General features: G+C 39.0%; 1 protein-coding gene across 9 annotated transcripts in view; it reads left to right on the top strand.

Annotated features, from left to right (window-relative positions):
- The window catches only part of MRPS28 (mitochondrial ribosomal protein S28), a 98,992-nt gene continuing 77,134 nt past the window's right edge, over positions 1-21,858 (top strand). The window contains exons 1-4 of one of the 9 annotated variants that reach the window (XM_073794546.1): positions 16-2,234; positions 18,294-18,458; positions 18,574-18,755; positions 20,366-20,923. In XM_073794546.1, coding sequence (XP_073650647.1) covers positions 2,019-2,234; positions 18,294-18,458; positions 18,574-18,755; positions 20,366-20,381 — 579 coding nt within the window. In that variant the 5' untranslated portion in view covers positions 16-2,018 and the 3' untranslated portion in view covers positions 20,382-20,923. Of the gene's footprint in view, positions 2,235-18,293; positions 18,459-18,573; positions 18,756-20,365; positions 20,924-21,858 lie in introns of those variants that run through there. The other 8 variants (XM_073794543.1, XR_012327228.1, XM_073794547.1 and 5 more) reach the window with 8 other exon arrangements.

Genomic DNA, 21,858 nt, shown 5'->3' with positions numbered 1-21,858 from the left:
CACTTGTCATCTGCCATTACTAATATTTTTAAAAAGCATTCTAACAATTTGAAAGCTATATGGGAAGAAAGAAGCTTGTGTTTTTAATAAATCAAGAAGGAAAGTGTGGTTCAAGGAATACAGCAGGATCAGAAGTGCCATGATGTTGAAATACTGCCATTAGGGTTGTTTTTACAATTGGCACTGATACAGGCAAGGACAGTGTGCAGATTCACTCAGTCCTTTACCTTCTCTCTCATTTGATGCTTCTGATGCTCTACCAAAGGCAGAGAACTAGGCATACTTGAAGTCAGTTGATGCAAACTTACTCTTATCCATTAAAAACATCAGGGTTTGTCTCCAAATGCATTATCACAGTACTGAAGGAATTTATCATCTGGCTGAGGTAGGACACGAAGATAATACATCTACTGAATTTTAGAGCTGGGATATTAGTAATCCCATTTGTTCTGTAGATGCTGATTTAGTTAAGTTTACAAAACACTTCCTTAAATTTAAGACAGAGGCTAATAACTTGGTTTTACGTGAGGAAACCAAATCAGCAACATTAAATTGGCTTCCCTGCGATGAGGACGGGAGGTCGAACTAGAGCTAAGAACACTGGTCAACACTCTTTACAATTTACCACACTTTTTCCTGAAGGGAAACAGAAGTAGCAAGAGCCATAAAAAGTAATGCAAAAATATCTTCGGCAAGACTGCATTAATGGTCAAGGGAAAGACACGGTTTATGTACCAAAAGGGAGAACTCACCTGGAGTAGAATTTATCTTAAGCTCTCCACCGAATTTAAGGACTGCCGAACAGGTGGCTAGTAATAAGTTGTGTGTGATTCATACAGTCACGCACCATTCTAAGGTTAGTGCACTTCTAGGGTTCTGTCTGCTGTCTACGCAGTTGATGAGAACATCATAGTTTTAAAATCCACAGTCAAAAGCATTATTGGGAATTCCCTGGTGGTCCAGTGGTTAGGACTGTGCGCTTTCACTGCTGAGGGCATGGGTTCAATCCCTGCTCGTGGAACTAAGATCCCGCAAGCTGCGCAGCGCGGCCAAAAAAAAAAAAGTCTCAGTCAAGAGCATTATTAAAATAGGGGCTGTAGTCATACATAAAACTTCCTTCTGTCCAAGTACTTGTAAATGAGCTGGAAAAGTGCTTGCTACCTCCCTCCAGATAACTGCGCATTAATATAAAAATGCTGGGTAGAAGCTGGGTTGACAGCTTAATTCATAAACACTTCAAGCATGGAGTTAGGCTCGGTTTTGAAGAAGGTGGGCAAATTCTGGCAATTAACATGGGGCGGGTAGGAAGAAAAGCATAATTGAGGGTGGGCCTCTGGTGGTGTATGTTTTGGCATTACGAAATTCCTTAATTCCCTAGAAGGGATTGTAGCTAAGACGTGACCAAAAATGTCTCAAGTTAATATTTTTGTAACGAAACTTAGATCCGGGATTTCACAAGTGTTTGCGCCCTACCATGTGCCCGCTGTCAGGTATTCAACAACAAAATTCCTGCCCTCAGAGTTTACAAATCGAGAGAGCAGACGCTAAACAAAAGTACTAGTAAGTAAACTACGTGGCATATTGTCTGGGATTCAATTCTAAATAAGATAGTCAAGGAGAACCTCGCATTTGAGCAAAGACCTGAAGAGCGGTGGCGACCAGAGAGAGCCTTGGGGCCATCTGGGGCAGACATGCAGGCGGCGGGGCCAGCAAGAGTCGCATTACCAGAATTTACAGCAGTACAGGCTCAAAGGGCACCCGCGAGGGCGAAATTGCTTCGAGTCAAAACCCTTTCCATGCAAAACTTAGCGGGTCGCTGCTAGTAGGGAACTTGAGCCACCAAGGATTTAGTCCCCCAATTTTACCTTAAGTCTCTCTCACACCACCCTTCTACCTTACACCGATTAGGCCACGCCCACCGGCCCACAGTGCTCCGCAAGTGGGCGGACCTCTCATTGCCCCGCCCCGTGACCTGCACGTTCGCGGAAAAGCCAAAGGTCAGAGGTTGTGGAGCCGTCATGGCGGCGCTGTGCCGGACCCGTGCCGTGACTGCCGACAGTCATTTTCTGCGAGTGCTTCTCTTCTTTCGGCCCTGTCGAGACGCAGGCACTGAAAGTGGCTCCGGAAGCGAGAGTTCTGATTCCACGGAGCCTAGGCCGCGCCTAGGCGGCTTCGCGAGCTCTTTGAAGCGGCACTCAGAGCTGCAGCGGAAGGCGGAGCTCGGGCGGATGAGAGTGAGTTGTGGGAGCTAAGCCAGCGACGCGTTGGCGGGCGGGGCCCGCCGTTGTGGGTGGAGCCGGGAGCCGGGACGGAGCCCGGCGTAGGGGGTGGGCCCGGCAGGGTGGGTGGGACCGAGAGGCGGGGACGGGGCCCGGCGTAGGAAGTAGAGTTGGGGGCCGCGGTGTGGCTTGTCCCACCTGCTGGCCACTTAGAGCGTGTGGTGGTGTTTTTCTTCCGTTTGTTGTACTTTTGTACAGTATCTACATGCTGGGCGTGCGCTGCCCACATTGCTTTGCACGCGTCTTCCACAGGCGAGTGCTGGAAGGGAAACCAGCAGCGAGCGTTGATAGTGACGCGCCTAGGGCGACTCTTGGGACTCCGAGTAAAGTTGGACTCACACTGGGAGAGGCAGGGCCCTCTGCTCCTCTTGTTCTACCCAGTAGCTGCAGTGTGGACCTTAGTGTCTGGCGTACCAGGCTCATAAATATTTCTTAATTCAGTGGAGAGGTGAATCAGAGAATTACTGTCACTATGAACTAGAGCAAGTAATGTAACTTGTCAATGCTTCACTTTCCTTTTCTGTAAATGACCTTTTTTTTTTTAATCCATCTGTCCGAGGCAATAATTTTGTAAAATGCGACAGAATTACTAGATAAATAAAATGGAAGAAATAGACGTAAATACAAGTCAGATTTTTTTGAGTTAGCGGACATGAAATTGGATGTCTGGCAATATTAAACTGTATAAAAATAAACTGTCTCAATTTCTGTACTCATCGCCTTGGGAACCAGTACCAAACAGTTTACCGATGGGTAGTGTCGTGGGTTATAGAAAACTGCCCAGCATCTAGCACGGTGCTTGACTCTTAGTGGGCACTCCGTAAGTGTTTGCCCAATGCGTGAATAAATGAATAGAACAGAAAGTGCACATTTGAACTTCAGGACAATCTGAGCAGTCTTTGAATTGAGATCTTTGTGTGACTGCTCACAAACGGTTGTATAAGTGAGGATAGGACAGGCTTGAGCATGTGAATTAAATGTGCTACTCCAGAGTAATAACTGAGCAAAAACAATTGTCAGAGTAATAAGAAAACTGAAGGTACCACATTAGTTTTATTTTAGTGTTTATTGGAAGCTTTCAGTACTTTTGTGACATATTTATGATGAGGAATATGAGTAGTTGTTAGGTATTGATGTAAAGGTTCAACTTTGTGAAAAATCTTTCACTTCACTCTTTGAAGTTTCTGGAACTATTTAATTGAAGAGTATCCTGAGATTACAAGATGAATAAAGTTCGTCTTTATTGTGTGATCAGGATTTTTGAAAAAAATTGTAAAATATAAAAATAGTATTGCAAAAGGAGCATGTAAATAGCACTGAAGGTTACTATGGGAAATATAAAAGCCCCCTTTTTCTTTTCCTCACTTTCTCAAAGCTGGAAGATGTATTTTTAATAAATGCATACTGCTAGAGATTTTATGTATGCATATATGAATATAAGCTAATTATATATATATATATATATATATACTTTAAAACGTACAAGTTTTGAACTACATTATTAATGTTTAACAGTGTAAGCTCTGGATTCAGACAGACTTGGTTTGAATTCTAATTTTTCTGTCATTTACTGGCTGTGTTTCCTTGGAAGGTTACTTGATATCCGTGTATCTTCTCTTCCTTTTTTTATAAAAGGAAAACCTGTCATGGGATTATTATGAGATTAAATGAATTCATTATTTAAACACTTAGCACAAGTACCTGATAATAAACACTCAGTATATTTTCATTGCTGCTGCTGAAAATTGCTATTCTCACTTAAGTATAACTTTGAATATTTTTCCTTATCATTATATATGTGTAGTGTAGTGTACTTACTGCTGTCCCTAGGTATCCACGGGGGTTTGGTGCCAGGACCCTCTGCCATACCAAAATCCCTGGATGCTCAAGTCCCTTATATAAACGGTGCAGGTAACCCTCTGCGGCTCCCGCATCTGTGAATACAGAGGTCTCACTGTATATCTCATTGAAAAAATACTTGTTTGGTATTCCATGGTGTGGATATAGCATAATTTATTTAACCAGGCCTTCACTAATGAGCTTCTAGGTGGTTTCTGGGTTTTTTTTTTCCCCTTAATACAGACAGTGGTACAGTGAGCATTTACATTTTTTTGCTTATTTATGGGATATATACTAGGTCAATGTGTACACACAGTTTGAGTTTTGATACATACAGACTGCACACTTCAACTTACAGTGCATGACAGTGCCTGTTTCCTCACCCACTTATACATGTGGGGTATTGTAAGTGGATTTTCTTGGTAGTGGACAGTCAAAACAAAATACAAAAATTGGGAACTGGAGTTGTTTATCTCTCACCTCTGATACCAGTTTGTAATTTTTATCAAAATAACTGCATGTTCACATTTTTTGACTTAATAAGTAAATGCTATCAATTTGAACTCATAAAATACACTTATACCAACAAAATACTACACAATGTTATATATATTGGGGTTCTATGTAAGATTTAATTTGTAACATGGTTTCTGCTTAAAAAAATGTTTTTAGAAGGTAAACGGTTTGCTGTTCCCTAAACAAAGCATTATTTCTTTACCTTTGCTCTTTCCCCTAGAATTAGCTTCCCTGCCTGCAAATTCCATAGTAAAAATCACCTGTTCTTTTAGGCCTTGGTCATTTCACCAATCAGGTGAAACTCCTTCTGAATGTCTTGGGGCTTTGTTTTATGCTACCTTTATTTTACACACACAACTCTTTAAGTTATATTAGAGCCATTTGTGAACTTGTTTTATCCCGTCTCCTAGATTGTAATTCTTGAAGGTCGGGATAGTTTTTTATTTACCCTTTTCATTCCTTGCATAATGCCTTACACATAAGTAGGGATTTAATATATATTTGTTGATATGAATTGGAATAAGATTTACACAGTTTGATGTCCGAATAACTATAAATGAGAAATAACATCTCGTGTTATTGGATTAAAATGTATATATACATAGGAATGAAAGTTGACATCCTACCCATTGGTTTAATTCTTACTCTCAAAGTGCAGACGTGTATATATATGTGCACCTCAAAAATAAGTGATATTCAGTAAGAGCCAAGCAAGTGATCCTTAAAAGGGACTTTCCCCTGCAGGCAGGAATTTAATCAAGGACAGTTCATCGTGAATTCCCTATCCTAAAATTTCAGTGAGGTTACCAGTTAAAGGAATCTCAAGTTTAAATGACCTGAAAGGCCATTTACTCATCCATGCTCACTTATCCATTATCTTTTCCTTGATTCATTAGCTTTAAGATTGGTTTATGCATGTATCTCTTTAAGTGTTTTTTTGTTTGTTTATTTTTTTTTTAGGATGGGACCAAGTCCTTTTCATTTTTGTAACCAACATAACACATACTTATGAATACAGGACCTGGTAAATGTTTGCTAAATACATTTTTAAAGTCAAATACCTTTTTTCCTTTTTTTTTTTTTTTTTTACTATTTTAAAAACTTTAACCCTTTTATGTCACTTAGACAATAGAGATTTGTAGAACCTGTTAAGCCGATGGGGAGCTATGGTATAGTGAAAGATCCACCTTATAGCCACAGGGTGGCAATAGTTGAGCAAAGAATTGGTTTTCTGCTTTATGAATATTACTGTTTCTTAACAGTAGAGGGGGGCATATTACTTTTCAGCACATTGAAAAAATGGTTTGCAAGAGTTTTTGAGGCTACACAGAATGTTTTTTTTTTAAGATGGAGAATAACATTTTATTTTAGCTTATTTATGTAGAATACTGATGTTATACTTTATAGTTTCATTTTAGCAATATATTAGAGTTTATGTAAATATTTTTAAATGTTATTTTTTACTTTTTCATGAATATTTCTTATCGGTACTTTTTATTTCAAAATGCTGGAATATTCCAGAAGATAGAATATTTAAATCAGCTGTTTTGTCCTTTCAGAATACTGGGAAAATCCAAAAAATAGCTTACTTGAAGGATTTGTTTCAATTCTCTTATTTTTAGTATAAGTTTTAAGTCTTCTAAATTCATAAAATAGCAGTATTATACAGCTTCATTTAACCCTTTGTTTTCTCACTAGTTTTATATTGACAACTTAAAAAATTACACAAATGTTTTAAAAACTAATATGTAAAGGAATGATGAAAAATATTTCTGGTTTTAACCATGGTGCTCCCTGGTTTTTACATTAGAGAATTTTAGGAGAGGTATCTCCAACTAATAAATAAAACCTTCTGAAATGTCTAGTTTCACAGTAGAGTCTAACATTTTCAAAGCAGGTTTAGAGGAAATGACCAGCTAATATAAAAACAATGAAAGAGTGTATTGAGGTAGATATAAATCTCTAGGGAAAATAATTTTTTTAATCAACAGCTATAATATACCTATAAATAATACTATACACTTCCTACAAAGAAAAGATGAATATATTCTGTATGTATTTTGTTTTGTGGGTGGTCATATGCTCTGATCATACGCAGTCAGACTCTTAGGACTTCTCAAGTCAGCATTAGCTTTCACTAGTTGAATATCTTTCTTAACTCTTATTTTTGCTCAGGCATCTCACTCCCTTCTTTTAATGTGTTTGGATTTTGCTTTGTTTTTTCTTTTAAAGGTTATATTAAGATTTTCTCTTTTGATTAATTGTTCTAATGTGATTACAACTCTTAAGTTTGTTTTTATCTATAGGTATTAAATAACATAGGAAATAAAGGAAACTATCACATTTGAGTGGAGCCTGGTTTGTAGGGATTTGGGCCTGCACCTGGTAAAATGCCTAGTTGGTCAGTAGTCTGGGACATGTGAGATACAGAAGCAATCCCTGCTGTCATGGCAGCTTTGTTCTTGAACCCACTGGGGAGGTGAGCAGGAGTGGCTGGGGAAAGAGGTTGACTGACCTCCACATGACTAGTTATCTTATCCCTTGATTATTAAGATTCTTTTCTGCAGAAGAAATGATTCACATTTATTTTCTCACTCTGTCCATTCTATCTTCCTATCTTCCCAGACCTTCCCAGACCTTCTTGTTATCTATTTCCCAGTCATGTTCCTGCTAAATCCCTGACCATCCAGCAAAATCATTAGTCACTTCACACAAATCAATATAGATCCCACCTTAAGCCATCTCTCTTTCCAGGCAAAATGATCATTCAAGTATATGCTCAAAGTCCTTTACTGCTGTCATTCAAAGGTACTCTAGCTCTGCACTACACTTCACCTAGGGAGATCTGTCAGAATCTCATTCTACGTGTATATACTGCCACTGCCACATCTGCTGGGTTGTAAAACTCAAGTAGTAGAAGAGCTTACCTGATAGCCTAGACCTTTTACAGAGCCTTGTATTGTTCTGGGCACCACTCAAAACTGGCAACTTTTGGGGTTACTCGGTAAAAGAGTTGAAGAAGCATGTCCAAATGAGGTATTTGTTGCCTACAAAATTCAAAGAGACCCACTAGGCATTGAGCTTCTTTCTTAGTGGTAAGAAAGGGTAAGTTGACGTAGCCCAGACCATTGGCTCCCTAGGAATTTCACTAAGGCCCAGTATTTTTGTGGGATTTATTTCCCACCCACTGGCATATATGTGTCTTACCATGTGTCAGGAGGAGTTGCAGCTTTCTGCTTCCAGGTCTAATCAGCATATGAAATGGAGCAGCATGCTGTCCAGTGGAATGGAGTGGCAATCAAAGTCTTTGTAGACTAGATTGTGGCATAGAGCTAGAGAATTAATGTAACCTGGAGGTATATAGTCTTTACTAGCAGGTCTAGAAAAAGAAAGCATTTGTTAGATAATTATTGCATACCAGGTGCTGGAGGATATTTGATTTGCTCCAGCCATGAAATGACATCTGGAATAGCTGAAATCGGAGTTACCACTTGATTAAGTTTATGATAATAAATTGTCATTTTCTAAGACCTGTCTGTTTTCTGCAGGGCCTCATAGGCAAGTTGAATGGGCATGTGGTAGGAATCACCACCGTGCATCTTCCAGGTCCTTGATAGTGGCACTAATTGCTGCAATGCCTCTAGGAATGTGGTATTGCCTTTGATTTACTTGTTTGGTAGGTAGGGGAAGTTCTACTACCTACCAAACAAATTCATCTATTACTTGACCTTCTGTACCTTAATAGCCTTCACTCCACAGATCAAGGAACCAGTGTAGGGATCCTGTCGGTTGCTGAGTATACCTATTCCAGTTGTGCATTCTGGAACTAGGGAGAGAACTATAGAGCAGATTCATGGGATAGAGCTGAGCTAAAACTCCATTTATCACGTGATCTCCGTAAGCCCCTGTTCTGACTGGCATTGAGTTGGTTCTTGAAGACTTAGCATCAGTTCAGATAATCCCTGAAAGGTCTGATGATTTTTCCTTCCTCAGTGAACATTCTGGTAAATAGCCACAGCTCCTTTGGGGAAAGCTAGAAGGAAGATGGGTGATATAAATGTTTGCTTTTGTAGCGGGATCTTTCCTCAAGGGGACACAACCTTCATTCAGAAGGCTTGGTGTCTGAGAATTGCTTCAACTTTGGGAATTGGTTGAGGGGCCTTGATATTCATATGTGGTATTCAAGTCAGACTTCTGTTCTCTAGAACTAGAGTTTTCCCATCTATTTTATTTCTAAGGACACCATGACCAACCAGCCAACACCAAAGAGCTCTACAGGTCAGATTAGTTGGATTGCTGTTAGGCTCTGCTGCATCATGATAACGGTGCCCACCATGTTGTTGGCTAGTAAGTGCTGGCTTGACTCCTGCCACATTATCTACGTTGAATTCAGGGAGCTCTTGTTGGCAGCAGTTCTCACTGTCAGTCCTGGCCTACAGAGAATCACTGCCACACAGCTTTCAGGAATGTTGGTGCTCCCTTCACACAGGTACTTCTCTTAACCTTGGTGAAGTGAGTATCTTATAGATCCTCTTGGGGGCCATAGTAAGGAGTGGTGAACAGATCATAAACAGTAAATTCACTCCAGCATTCCATTCACTTCAAGCCTTTGGATACCTTTCTTTGTGGTATACTGAGGAAGTTCTGGTATTTCAGCTTCATCTAGTATAGCCTATAACTCTCAGCCATTTAAGCTAATGTATTGTATCTGAATCTCTGCTTAGTGAGCCTATATTGGTAAATTTGGCTCAAGGCAACACTGTCTTCCTCTCACCCTGATCCAGTATCCTTAGGATCCATTCCCACATATATCCTCAATTTCTGTGGATATAAATTAGCAAAATCATGCAAATCATTCTGGTTATCCAGTCTCCTCTTGTAACTATATTTCTCCCTATCCGGCATAATTATTCTCCTGCTACTATGATATACCTCTATTATAAAGGTTTCTAAACTTTTTTGATAATGCCCCTTCATTAAGAAATTTTTGAACACATCTTCCAATATTTACTTTATTTATTTCATTTATTTATTTTTGGCTTTGTTGGGTCTTCGTTGTGTGCAGGCTTAGTCTAGTTGCAGCGAGCAGGGGCTTCTCTTCATTGCAGTACGCGGGCTTCTCATTGCGGTGGCTTCTCTTGTTGTGGAGCACAGGCTCTAGGCACGTGGGCTTCAGTAGTTGTGGCATGCGGGCTTCAGTAGTTATGGCTCGTGAGCTCTAGAGCGCAGGCTCAGTAGCTGTGGCGCACAGGCTTAGTTGCTCCACGGCATGTGGGATCTTCCTGGACCAGGGCTCGAACCCGTGTCCCCTGCATTGGCAGGTGGATTCTTAACCACTGTGCCACCAGGGAAGCCCCAATATTTACTTTAAAAAGATTTATGTACTACAGTACTATTTATTATACACATTTTAAAGCATTCACAAAAAACAACAGTTTAAAGGGTGAAGTAAAAAAAACCATCACTAGAAGTTCCAGAAGTTTCTTCTTTTGTTCTCTGGGTTATCATGGAGATAACTGTTCTTTCACATTTACTTGCCTTCTTTCCTTCAGCCTGCTCTCTAGGTTTGTATTCCTTGGTCCCAAGTCTCCTAAATCTTTCTGTGCACAGTCTCCCTTTAAGCTTCTCACAAGTGTTTCTTGCTTTCTTCCTTGATTTCGCTTGATAACACTACTTCTCAGATGGGTCTGAGAAGAAAAGGAGTCATTTTGGTTCTTGCTTCTCTACCATTTCAGACCACTGTTGTGTTAGAAATATTTAAGGAAAGATTTCTTGATAGAAATCTTCTCAATTCTTTGAGTTTTATTCTTCAGCATTTGACTCACAGCTTTTCTCTTTTCCCCTTCTTACTTGCCATCTTCATGGACTTCAGCATGTACATCGATGACTTTACTAACACTTGGGCAACAGAGATGCACATCGTATTCTAAGTATCATATTCTTAGACCTTCATTTCTACTTTCTTTTACTTGCAGATATACCATAATTTGTATGTATACAAATTCATTATCACTTGGAACGCTATCTTCAAGTTCTCAAACTCCTGAGCCCTCTTGGACCACAGTTTTACCCTCTTCACCTTCTCCATTTCCTGAATCCCACCTTTATCTACCAGTCTATCAACTTTTTTTCTGGGTCTACCTTTCTTCATACTCAGTCTGGAACTACTTGGCAGCCGTTCTATCTTAGGATCTCACTCCCTTAATCTTTTGTCTTGCCTTCCATCCTAGATCTCCCTAAATGCAACTGACATTGCTCCTATACCTGGCCTGCCATGTGCTCCTGGGTCTGCTGAGTGCAGGGTTTTTCAGTCTTGGCACTGGTGACACTTCGGACCAGATAATTCTTTGCTGTGGGGGCTGCCCTGTACATTGTAAGGTGTTTAACAGCATCCCCGGCCCCTACCCCGTGCATTCCAGTAACATCCCCAGTCATGGGAATCAAACATGTCTTCAGGCATTGACAAATGTCCCCGGGGAAGAAGGGGGATTTGGGGGGTGGGGAGAGGGAGGGCAGGCAAAATTGTTCTGTTTGAAAACTACAAGGGTTATCCATAAAACTTGATGGTGACTGGGTCTATAAGAAATTGATTAATATTTTGTTTAAAGCTACATTTTAGGAGGTGTTTGCCCTGTCAGAGGCACAGTTTGAGAGCTTTACGTATAGTCATGTGTTTATTTAATCCTCACAACAACCCTGTAAAATAGGTATAATTATTAACCCCATTTTATAGGTGAGTAAACAGCAGCACAGAGAGTCTAAGTGCATTGCCCCAACCACAGAGCTGGTAAGTGGTACCGCCAGGACGTGAACCATGTGGTTTGACTTCAGAGCCTTCAGGAGCCCGCCCTCCTACTCCAGGCCTTGCTAATTGCTGGTACCTTGCCAAAGACCTGTCATTTCGATTCTTTTCTTTCCTGATGGGCTAAGTTACCTATTGCTGCATAACCAACCCTCCTAACTTATTTCTCTAGACAATTTATTCAATTATTATTATGTTTTTTAGAGAAGAGAAAAAAAGTTTATTGTATTTATTTTGCCAGGGCAATAAATGCCTTATTATTAGGTATTGTGCACTTGGCCTTTCTGCCAGGTGTTCTGTGCTTGACAGAAAATTGCCTTCCCTGCCTGTATTCTTTTAATTATTCCCTTTGTTTTCAGCCTCTCTTCTCATTCCAGCTTTCTATAATTCCTGGCCTGATGGAGTCCAGCACCTTTATGGGATTCTTCAGAATAGATTGACTTATTTTCACACTGCATGTGTTTTTAGCTGCAGTTTCCTTCATTCTGCTTCACTGGTTACCACCCTTCTACATGTTTTCAGTCCACTAAATAGTTGTTGAAATCTCATATACTTTTTGTCTCCATTTTCTTCTCTTTAATACTGAGGGTTTGTAATTTTTTCGTTCATTTTACCATCTGAATGGAATTTCAGGAGGGGAAAAGAGAAATGTAAGTACTCATTCTGCCATCTTGAACCACTAATCCATTAATTTTACTAAAAGAGCATTGTTACGAGCGTAACATTTACTGGTTAGGGTTGAGGAAACTGAAGTTGTTGCAGCACAGTTAATAGAAGGGAGTCTTTTTTTTGTAATACATAAACATTTATTTCATTCTGATATCTTTTTTAAACATCTTTATTGGAGTATAATTGCTTTACGATGGTGTGTTAGTTTCTGCTTTATAACGAAGTGAATCAGCTATACATACACATATATCTCCATATCTCCTCCCTCTTGCATCTCCCTCCCACCCTCCCTATCCCACCCTTCTAGGTGGTCACAAAGCACCGAGCTGATCTCCCTGTGCTATGCGGCTGCTTCCCACTAGCTATCTATTTTACATTTGGTAGTGTAAATATGTTCATGCCACTCTCTTACTTCGTTCCCGCTTATCTTTCTCCCTCCCCATGTCCTCAAGTTCATTCTCTACGTCTGCGTCTTTATTCCTGTCCTGCCCCTAGGTTCTTCAGAACCTTTTTTTTTTTAGATTCCATATGTATATATTAGCATATGGTATTTGTTTTTCTCTTTCTGACTTACTTCACTCCGAATGACAGACTCTAGGTCCATCCACCTCACTACAAATAACTCGATTTCGTTTCTTTTTATGGCTGAGTAATATTCCATTGTATATATGTGCCACATCTTCTTTATCCATTCATCTGTCGATGGACACTTAGGTTGCTTCCATGTCCTGGCTATTGTAAATAGAGCTGCAGTGAACATTGTGGTACATGACTCTTTTTGAATTATGGTTTTCTCAGGGTATATGCCCAGTAGTGGGAGTGCTGGATCATATGGTAGTTCTATTTTTAGTTTTTTAAGGAACCTCCATACTGTTCTCCATAGTGACTGTATCAATTTACATTCCCACCAACAGTGCAAGAGGCTTCCCTTTTCTCCACACCCTCTCCAGCATTTATTGTTTGTAGATTTTTTGATGATGGCCATTCTGACTGGTGTGAGGTGATACCTCATTGTAGTTTTTTTATATATAAATTTATTTTATTTTTATTTATTTTTGCCTGCGTTGGGTCGTTGTTACTGTGGGTGGGCTTTCTCTAGCTGCGGAGAGACGGGGCTACTCTTTGTTGTGGTGCGTGGTCTTCTCATTGCGGTGGCTTCTCTTGCTGCGGAGCACAGGCTCAGTAGTTGCGGCGCACGGGTTTAGTTGATCCGCGGCATGTGGGATCTTCCTGGACCAGGGCTCAAACCAGTGTCTCCTGCATTGGCAGGCAGCTTCTTAACCACTGTGCCACCAGGGAAAGCCCCTCATTGTAGTTTTGATTTGCATTTCTCTAATGATTAGTGATGTTGAGCATCCTTTCATGTGTTTGTTGGCAATCTGTATATAGAAGGGAGTCATTTTTAAGTTACTTGTCAGAGAAGACACATGATGAAATGTTTTTCTTGCTAACTAATATGAATAAAGTACATAGAGCATTTCATTATTTTTGTTATTGTTTATGTTTAAAAAGGGACTGGGTAGGATTTGTCTTCCCTTTTCAATAGTTTATTACTTTAAAAAAACATTTTTATATTTTAGAATATTTAGGAATTCCTACTACTCAACTTGGTAGGTATCCAGTCTTTTCATTTACAAATGAGAAGGCAGACCTAGAGAGGTTAAAAGACTTATTACTCAAGATTTTTTAGTTATTTAGTCGCTGAGTTGACCATAGAACCCAGATTTCCTAAATATTTCTGTTATTCTACTGTACTATGTCCTTACTTTTAAGTTTTAAAATAATGTTTCTCTCTACTTTCCACCTGTTGAGGCAGTTGTATTTAAATCGCTGTTCAGCCTATCATGTGGCTGTGAGAAGCAGGTATGGTGATCGTCTGTGAAATGAGGTGGCCGGACTCGCTGATATCTTGTGTTTCCTTTAGTGCTAGTAGCCTCTGATTCCAAGCTATGTATTAAATGTCTTCATATGCATTATGTTTTTTTTAAGTTTATTTCTTTTTTTAAATTAATTAATTAATTAACTTATTTTCGGCTGTGTTGGGTCTTCGTTGCTGTGTGTATGGGCTTTCTCTAGTTGCGGCCAGCGGGGGCTACTCTTCGTTGTGGTGCATGGGCTTCTCACTGTGGTGGCTTCTCTTGTTGTGGAGCTCGGGCTCTAGGCGCGCGGTCTTCAGTAGTTGTGGCTCATGGGCTCTAGAGCGCAGGCTCAGTAGTTGTGGCACATGGGCTTAGTTGCTCCATGGCATGTGGGATCTTCCCGGACCAGGGCTTGGACTCGTGTCCCCTGCATTGGCAGGTGGATTCTTAACCACTGTGCCACCAAGGAAGTCCCTGCATGATAGTTTTATACATACATACATATGTACATGGGCTTTATATATTAAAAAATTTTAAGTACTACATATTCTTTGTGTTCTAGATTTTCTAATATAAATAATATAAAGAGGGCTTCTCTGGTGGCGCAGTGGTTGAGAGTCCGCCTGCTGATGCAGGGGACACGGGTTCATGCCCCGATCTGGAAAGATCCCACATGCCGCGGAGCTTCTAGGCCCGTGAGCCATGGCTGCTGAGTCTGTGCGTCCAGAGCCTGTGCTCCACAACGGGAGAGGCCACAACAGTGAGAGGCCCGTGTACCGCAAAAAAAATAAAATAAAAAATAATATAAAGAAAAAAGTTCTATATGTAAATTTTTACAGTTAACATTTGATATATTTCTTTTGAGGAATTTGTATCTATATAATATTACTGTAAACATATTTGTAAATTTATGTAAGTATGTATATGAATATGTGCACCATGGGAGTTCCCTGGTGGTCTAGTGGTTAGGATTTGGTGCTTTCACTGCCGTGGCCTGGGTTCAGTACCTGGTTGGGGAACTGAGATCCCACAAATCGTGTGGTGTGGCAAAAAAAAAAAAAAAAAAAAAAAGTGCACTATTATTTTTAACTACCTACCAGACAGACAGTGTTCCCTAAAATTTTATGGGTATCAGAAACCTAATAAGTGTGAAAATAACTTACTCTCTTACTTCTGCTGCACTGCTCTCCCACCTCGTCAGTGGCTCCCCTTTTCCCTTGCTTTCTACAGCCAATTGGGTATCAAGTCTTTGCTGTACTGTTTGGTAAATAGCTCTGTATCCCTTCTTCCCTATGGCCACTGCTTCAGTGTAGGCCCTTTATCATCTCTGCCCTAGTTACTGGAGGAGCTTCTCAACAGTTTGCCCCCTTTCCATTTCCCTCCCCACCCTTTCTCTGGTCCATTTTGCATACTGCTGCCAAAGTTTTTTTTTAAAACAAAGAACAAGTACTGTCACCCCATTAATGAGAAACTTCTTTTGATTTCCCACTGCTTATAGGATAAGGTCTAACCCACTTAGCCTTTGGTATAGGACTCTTTACAACCTGAATGAGGGTAGCAATTGTTTTCAGCAATTTTTGGACCCTAATGTCTTCTCATGTTCGTTTAACTGTTTCATATATTTTCATATCAAGGCTAGAACGGAGTCTGGGGTACATGACAGGCACTCGGTATTCAACACATATTTGATGAATGAATGAATGAAAGTGGAACTATTACCTCTATCTGTAATTCATTTACCTTCCCCTGTTCTATCTGGGCAGTGCTATTCAACTTTCAGGCTTCAAAGGGAAAAAACAGTACAGCAGAGTAACAGGAATACTTTGGAAATCTGAGATTTATGACCAATACTTAAAGGAAGCAGTCCACCTTAAGGCACCTGCTTTACCTGTGACAACTTTATGAATGAACTTTGTAGCAACATTTTCCATAAGCAGGATTAGACACTGAGATCTATGATACACCCAGAAGGTGACAGTGTGCCTGGAGTCTTTGCAGTCTGTAACAGCATGAGAGGAGCCTACAGTGTTGGTTGTCATCATGGATTGTGCTACATTTATTAGTTTTAGAAGCCATTTGACAAGTAAATGAGGAATTCAGAGATGATTCTAGACCATGTTTTTTTGAAGGAGGGCTTTGTCTAATTATTTGTTATAGTTTCCAAAAAGTATAGCAAGCATACAATTTAAAAGCAAATTCAGGTATTGATCAAGGTGTCTTATACTTGTGGTAAAATCATTTCACTCACTGAAAACACATTGACTTCCATTGTAAAATATAACAAAGTGAAGGCAAAAATAATGGAACAAAAAGCAATAGCATTCTGTTTTACTTGATTTTAAAATCTCCTTTAAAATAATTATTCATAATTTTATAAAGTTTATAATGTAAATATTTCACAACACATTTACTAAAAATCTCAAGAGATCATATTAAATAGTCAAGAACACTCTATTTTCTAAAACCTAGAGGGAAATACCATTTACTATCATACTAATCTCAGCCCTTCACAGTTGTAAAGGAGATTGTTGTTTTAGGAAGAGGCCCTAGTGATGGCTGAATTATCTTCAATAAGTATTCAAGTATTAGATCTACTATTGTATCTTCCTCTCATCTGCTGTTTTAATGACACCATGGCTTTAATTGAAAGTCTACCTGCCCCCCGTCCCCCCCAAAAAAAAACAGATGAAGAAGAAGAAGAATAGATATCAACCACAGAAGCGGAGTAATGGGAAAGCAGGTTATAGGGAAAAATGAGAAGGACCTTCCCAGGTTGTAAGCAGAATGAGACCCCCAAGCTGATAACCTGTCTGGTCTTGCCTGGAACAGTGCTCTTCCCAGCTGCTCTGGATGGTATAGTGGTTCCCAGCAGAGGGTTATAGTAGCTGCACTTGTCTCTGACAGCGTACTTCGTATTACTCTCTTTGCATCAAGAGGACAATTCATAGCTGTTTCTGTGTTGAGCCTATAAGGTGTGTTTCACGCTTGGCTGTCTGCAAAAGAACTATTTTCAAGGTGCTTGTTTAAGGAATTAAATATTATACTGTGTAGAATCATAAAACTAGTATTATGGCTCAAAGTGTAATATTCCTGGCTACCTTTTCAGCTTTATTTGGCATCTAGGTCTACTGACTTGTCTTTGGTTTTAGATCAACCCTTATGTGCTAAGGATTCCTTCCCATTGGGTTTCAACCCACTGAAACAAATCTATCACCATATCCTCCCTCCAGCATCTAAGGGACTTGGTATCTGTCAGATGATTTGACTTTCTTTTTCTTGAAGCAGAGGTCATAAACTTTTGGTTCATAGGTCAAAATGTGCTCTGATTTATAAAGTGAAAGACTTTTTTTCAATGTATAAACACTTAAAATTGGAAATTTTACATTAATATATGGATTTCTGGCTTTTCTTGGAAAATCAAAAGATGTGGCAACACTGGACTTGAACTGCAACTGCAGCTAGAGCTGAGTAGTGGCTATATTTGTAGTTTGGCATGTATTCTTCTGCTTAGTAAGCTCCTGGCTGGGCATTTGATTATTTTCTAATCCTTGGAGTATCCCATGCATTAACATTGTCATAAATATGGTTTTGTAGTTTTTAAAGTAAGTGTATTATCAAACTCTTAGTAATTCTCCCTTAAATAACAAATGTAAAATTCATTCCAGATACAGGATATACATAGGCAGATCAGATTGTTAATATTCTTCTGTGATGAGCTCTCACAAACAGAAACTCAGCTTCCCTTAGTTTGAACTGAAGTGCGCACACACCACACCACACACAAATTAAAGATGAGTAGAAGGCACAAATCTGTATTCGTGGATTTCTGAAAAAGCATGTGTTTGGAAAAAATTTTGGTAAGTTAAAAAAAAAAGTAATCGGCTTGCACTATATGTTCAGCCCTACCTCAAGTAAATTCAGTACGTCAGACGACTCCTAGAAAGTGAGTAGCACAAAACAATTAAAGCTGTCTTTGCTTTAAAATTTTACTTTAGGAAAAAGAAGAAAATTATAATGTTAAAATACAACATTAAAATGATAAAGTCAAGGCATTTGAAAATATTACATAACAAGAGCTCGTGTTCAGACTGCTAATTAAAGGACCCTTAATCATTTTTATCTTAATGCTCACTTAAATTTGTATTAAAGCATAGTTACTTTCATTAAACCAGTATTCGAAGGCATTTTGCTTTTTGCAGATGGTCAGTACTAGGAATGAAGCCAATTGCCTTCTTGGATGCCCTCCTCGCACACTCGCCTCCCTACCCCCTCCTTGCCCCAGGCCTGAAGCTTTGTCTAAGGGGGCTCCTTATCCCGCTCACATTCCAGATTCCACCCTGGGCCACCACATCTGCGCCATCCCCCACCAAGCACAGATGCCTGCTTTTCCCTGGCTCCTCTTCAAGAAGGAAAGGAAGGAAAAGGAAGTTGAAGAGCGTCCCAGGCTTTTTAAAGCAAAATTCCATTTCAGTATTTTTATTATTGCTACAAAACGTAAATATACAGCAAATTGACTTTTAAAAATTTCCCCTATAAGACATTACTGTACCTACCATATTATACCTTAGCATTGAACTGTATGCATATAAATATCTCTTTTCATATTTAGGGCTCTCCAAAAGATGTGGAATCCTTCGCGTCTATGCTGAGACATTCTCCTCTTACACAGATGGGACCTGCCAAGGATAAACTAGTCATTGGACAAATCTTTCATATTGTGGAGAATGATCTTTATATAGATTTTGGTGGCAAGTTTCCTTGTGTATGTAAAAGACCGGAAGTGGATGGCGAGTAAGTAGAATCATTTCTAAGTGCTTTAAGCGTGTGCATAAAAGTTGAAATACCTCAAAAGTATTACTGGACTTTAATTGGTGATTTTTTGAAAAGACAGAAAATATGTTTATTTCTCTTCATCATGTCATATTAGTCAAGTTAGGCCAGATCCATGTCTTCTCAAAGCAGTGAGAGCAGTTTTGGGGAAGATTTGAATGTCCATCCTGATAATAAACCATTTCATGCCATAAAGTTAAAACCAGCTTGGGAATAATACATGCTGCTCAGGCCATTTTACGTGTAACTTTTTTGCCTCTTTTTTTTTTTACACCTTTATTGGAGTATTTGCCTCTTCTTTTCCACAGTCTCCATCTGCTTCTCAGAGAAATCTCTGCTTTCTGTTTCTTCATGTTCCTTTCTCTTACTTTAGCAAATTCTGATGCTTTATCATTTTCTTTTCTTACTATTTTGCATCTGCTCTCCGGATTATAATTTTTCCTGAACAGAATTCATTCTGTTTATAGTCTGTGTAGATAAAGATAATTGTGAATATAAATATGCCTTATGAAAACCACTAAGGTGGGAGACCTGGGAGTAGAATATAAAGAGTGAAAAGAGAGGTGGAACTAAGACTCTGAGATTGGAAAACAATAGTCATCAAGATAGAAATGAATTTTTTCCACCAATTTTTAATATACACATTTTTTTTAGATTTTAATATTTCTGACGCCAGGATGCATCTTATAGTTGATGCAATTTAATTGGCAATTTAAAAATTCTTAATAGTACATAAATTATGGTGACTCAGAATCAATGGCATCTTAGATAAGATGAATTACAGTGATGAAGAAGTTTGTGATGTTTAAGAATGAGTCAGACCATAGATATGAGTAAGGAAAGAGTCTACTCTAGTTCTAAGGGAGCAGTTACAAGAATGGGTTGCCTCTTTCCCGAGAGCTCTGGATACCTAAAGGTCTTCTTGATAACTGGGCTCACCCAGTTAGGAGACAGGAGCCCCTTCTACCTGAACCTGAATAGGACCTGACAAACTCAACTGAATACACATGTTCTCAGATCAGTGATATGTGAGTAGATACTTAACAGCCAGCTCTCCAATAAATAAAAGGCCTTGATTTGCCGATTTCTGTGGTATGAAATAGTTCCAACATGGCCAATGTTAAGTTACCTGTGTGATGTCATTGAATGTGGAGTTGGAAATATGAGTGCACAGTCAGCTTTCACAAGCTGGTGCAGTCTGGCTCCAGCACACCTCTACTGCAGGTAGTCAGAAGCTAAACAGTGTCTTAGCAAGGTGAACGATGCAAACCAGGTGATACCTGGAAGAGAAAATGGGTTCTGTGCTACATGGCATGAGAGGTAATGGCTAGGTCTTGACTTGCCCTGGTATATCAAATAACATACAAACTTAGTCAAAAATAGTAAAACCTAAAGAAATTTCTAAGTAAGACGTGTCTGTCCATCTAGATTTTAATACTGCAACCTATATCTATTGTGTAATGGGGTATTGAAGGGATTAAATTAGATAATGTATGTAAAGATTTAGAACAGTGATTGGTATATAGTAAACAGATGCTACTATTATTATTCTTTAAATCCTGATGATTTAGGGTTTTTGTGACCTAATGATGACATCCCTCAAGAATTTCTATTGAGGGATTTTTCACCAGGCAAGTTGTGAAGATATGTGGTCTTAAAATTGTCCTTCAAGAGAGGCAACCTAAACTCTCTCATACTGTCAGCAGGAGCTGTAGCAGGTCATTTTTCATTAACAGAAAATATATCAGTAATTTGAAAATGAAGTACTGCTTTGTTTTATATAAAGAAATCCTCTCCTCTCTTCCCTACAATTGATAAGCTTTACATCATGCTACCATGGGTGCCACCCAGTTGCAGCGGCCATCCTTATTCTTACAAGCTGACCTAACATGCAGCCAGAACATCTGGTATTAGCTTTATAAAAAGATGTATTTTACATATAACTCTGCTGAATTATGGGTATTTCACCTGCTCAAATTTATTATAAATTGCAAATGCCAGTGATATACATGTTTCTTTATATTTGTGGATGGAATTTTGTTTGTGATATTTCTTTCATGGATATTTATTTCTTTATGGATATTCTTTTATCTAAAGTTTTTTCCCCCATTTTATGATATATTCTTGAGCATAAAATTTCAGAATGCTTTAGGTGTCTAGAATTTCTGATTTGATTCTTATGCCTTATTAACTAGGTCACAGAATTTTAAATATCAGTATTTTTGACTAGATATTTCTCTAATTAGTTCTATAATATGATTTGAATTTATTTTATGTGTAGTATAGCTCTAAATGGTTAAATATTGGAATCTGTTGCAACATTAATTAAATTAATTTTAATTAATTTAATTAAATTTCAGTTTAATGAATTGAAAAATTAAATTAACTGTTCATTGAAAACTATGTACATACCACATAAGCACACATCCTATTAACAGAAATTACTATATGGTTGAAACCCCCATCTCCACGTGTACTCTCCTCCCAGTGAAGCAGTTTATTTAACAGAAGTGTTTGTGGGGGGAGAGCGGTGGCTCATAACAATTTTGCAAAATAAATTCTCTAGTCTAGGGGGCAGTCACTGTATTAGAGTCTTTTTTTTTTTTCCTTAGGAGAATTAAATGCCTGTATCTCTTTGTTCTGTAGTTATCTGCCATAGTTACCTTTACTGCTTACATCTACCTGCCCAGTATCCAATCACTCTCACCAGGAATTCCCACTTAAACTTCCAAAGCACTCACAAAATAAATATATTCATGATTGAGGATCATGAAAAGGGAGGAGCCATACTGGTGTAGGAGTTGATTTGTTCGTTCGTTTGTTCATTCATTCATTCATTTATTCAACAAACGCTTACTGGACCTCTTCAATTTGGCAGGCACTGTTGTAAATAAGGGCTGATAAAGAAGACAGACTAGCTCTCTGCTCTCATGAAGTTGGGGGAACTTAGTCTATTGGGGGAATGAGGAACAGATAGTAAACTAGTGCACAAATCAATTTTAGATATTCATAAATAAGAAGTGGTAATATGGTGACAGGATGTCTGGCGAGTAGAAGATAACAG

The sequence above is a fragment of the Tursiops truncatus genome, chromosome 17 (genome assembly GCF_011762595.2).
Source record: "Tursiops truncatus isolate mTurTru1 chromosome 17, mTurTru1.mat.Y, whole genome shotgun sequence".
In the NCBI taxonomy this organism is placed as follows: Eukaryota; Metazoa; Chordata; class Mammalia; order Artiodactyla; family Delphinidae; genus Tursiops; species Tursiops truncatus.
The sequence above is the reverse complement of the archived record's forward strand: the minus strand, read 5'-3'. Positions and strand labels throughout refer to the sequence as shown.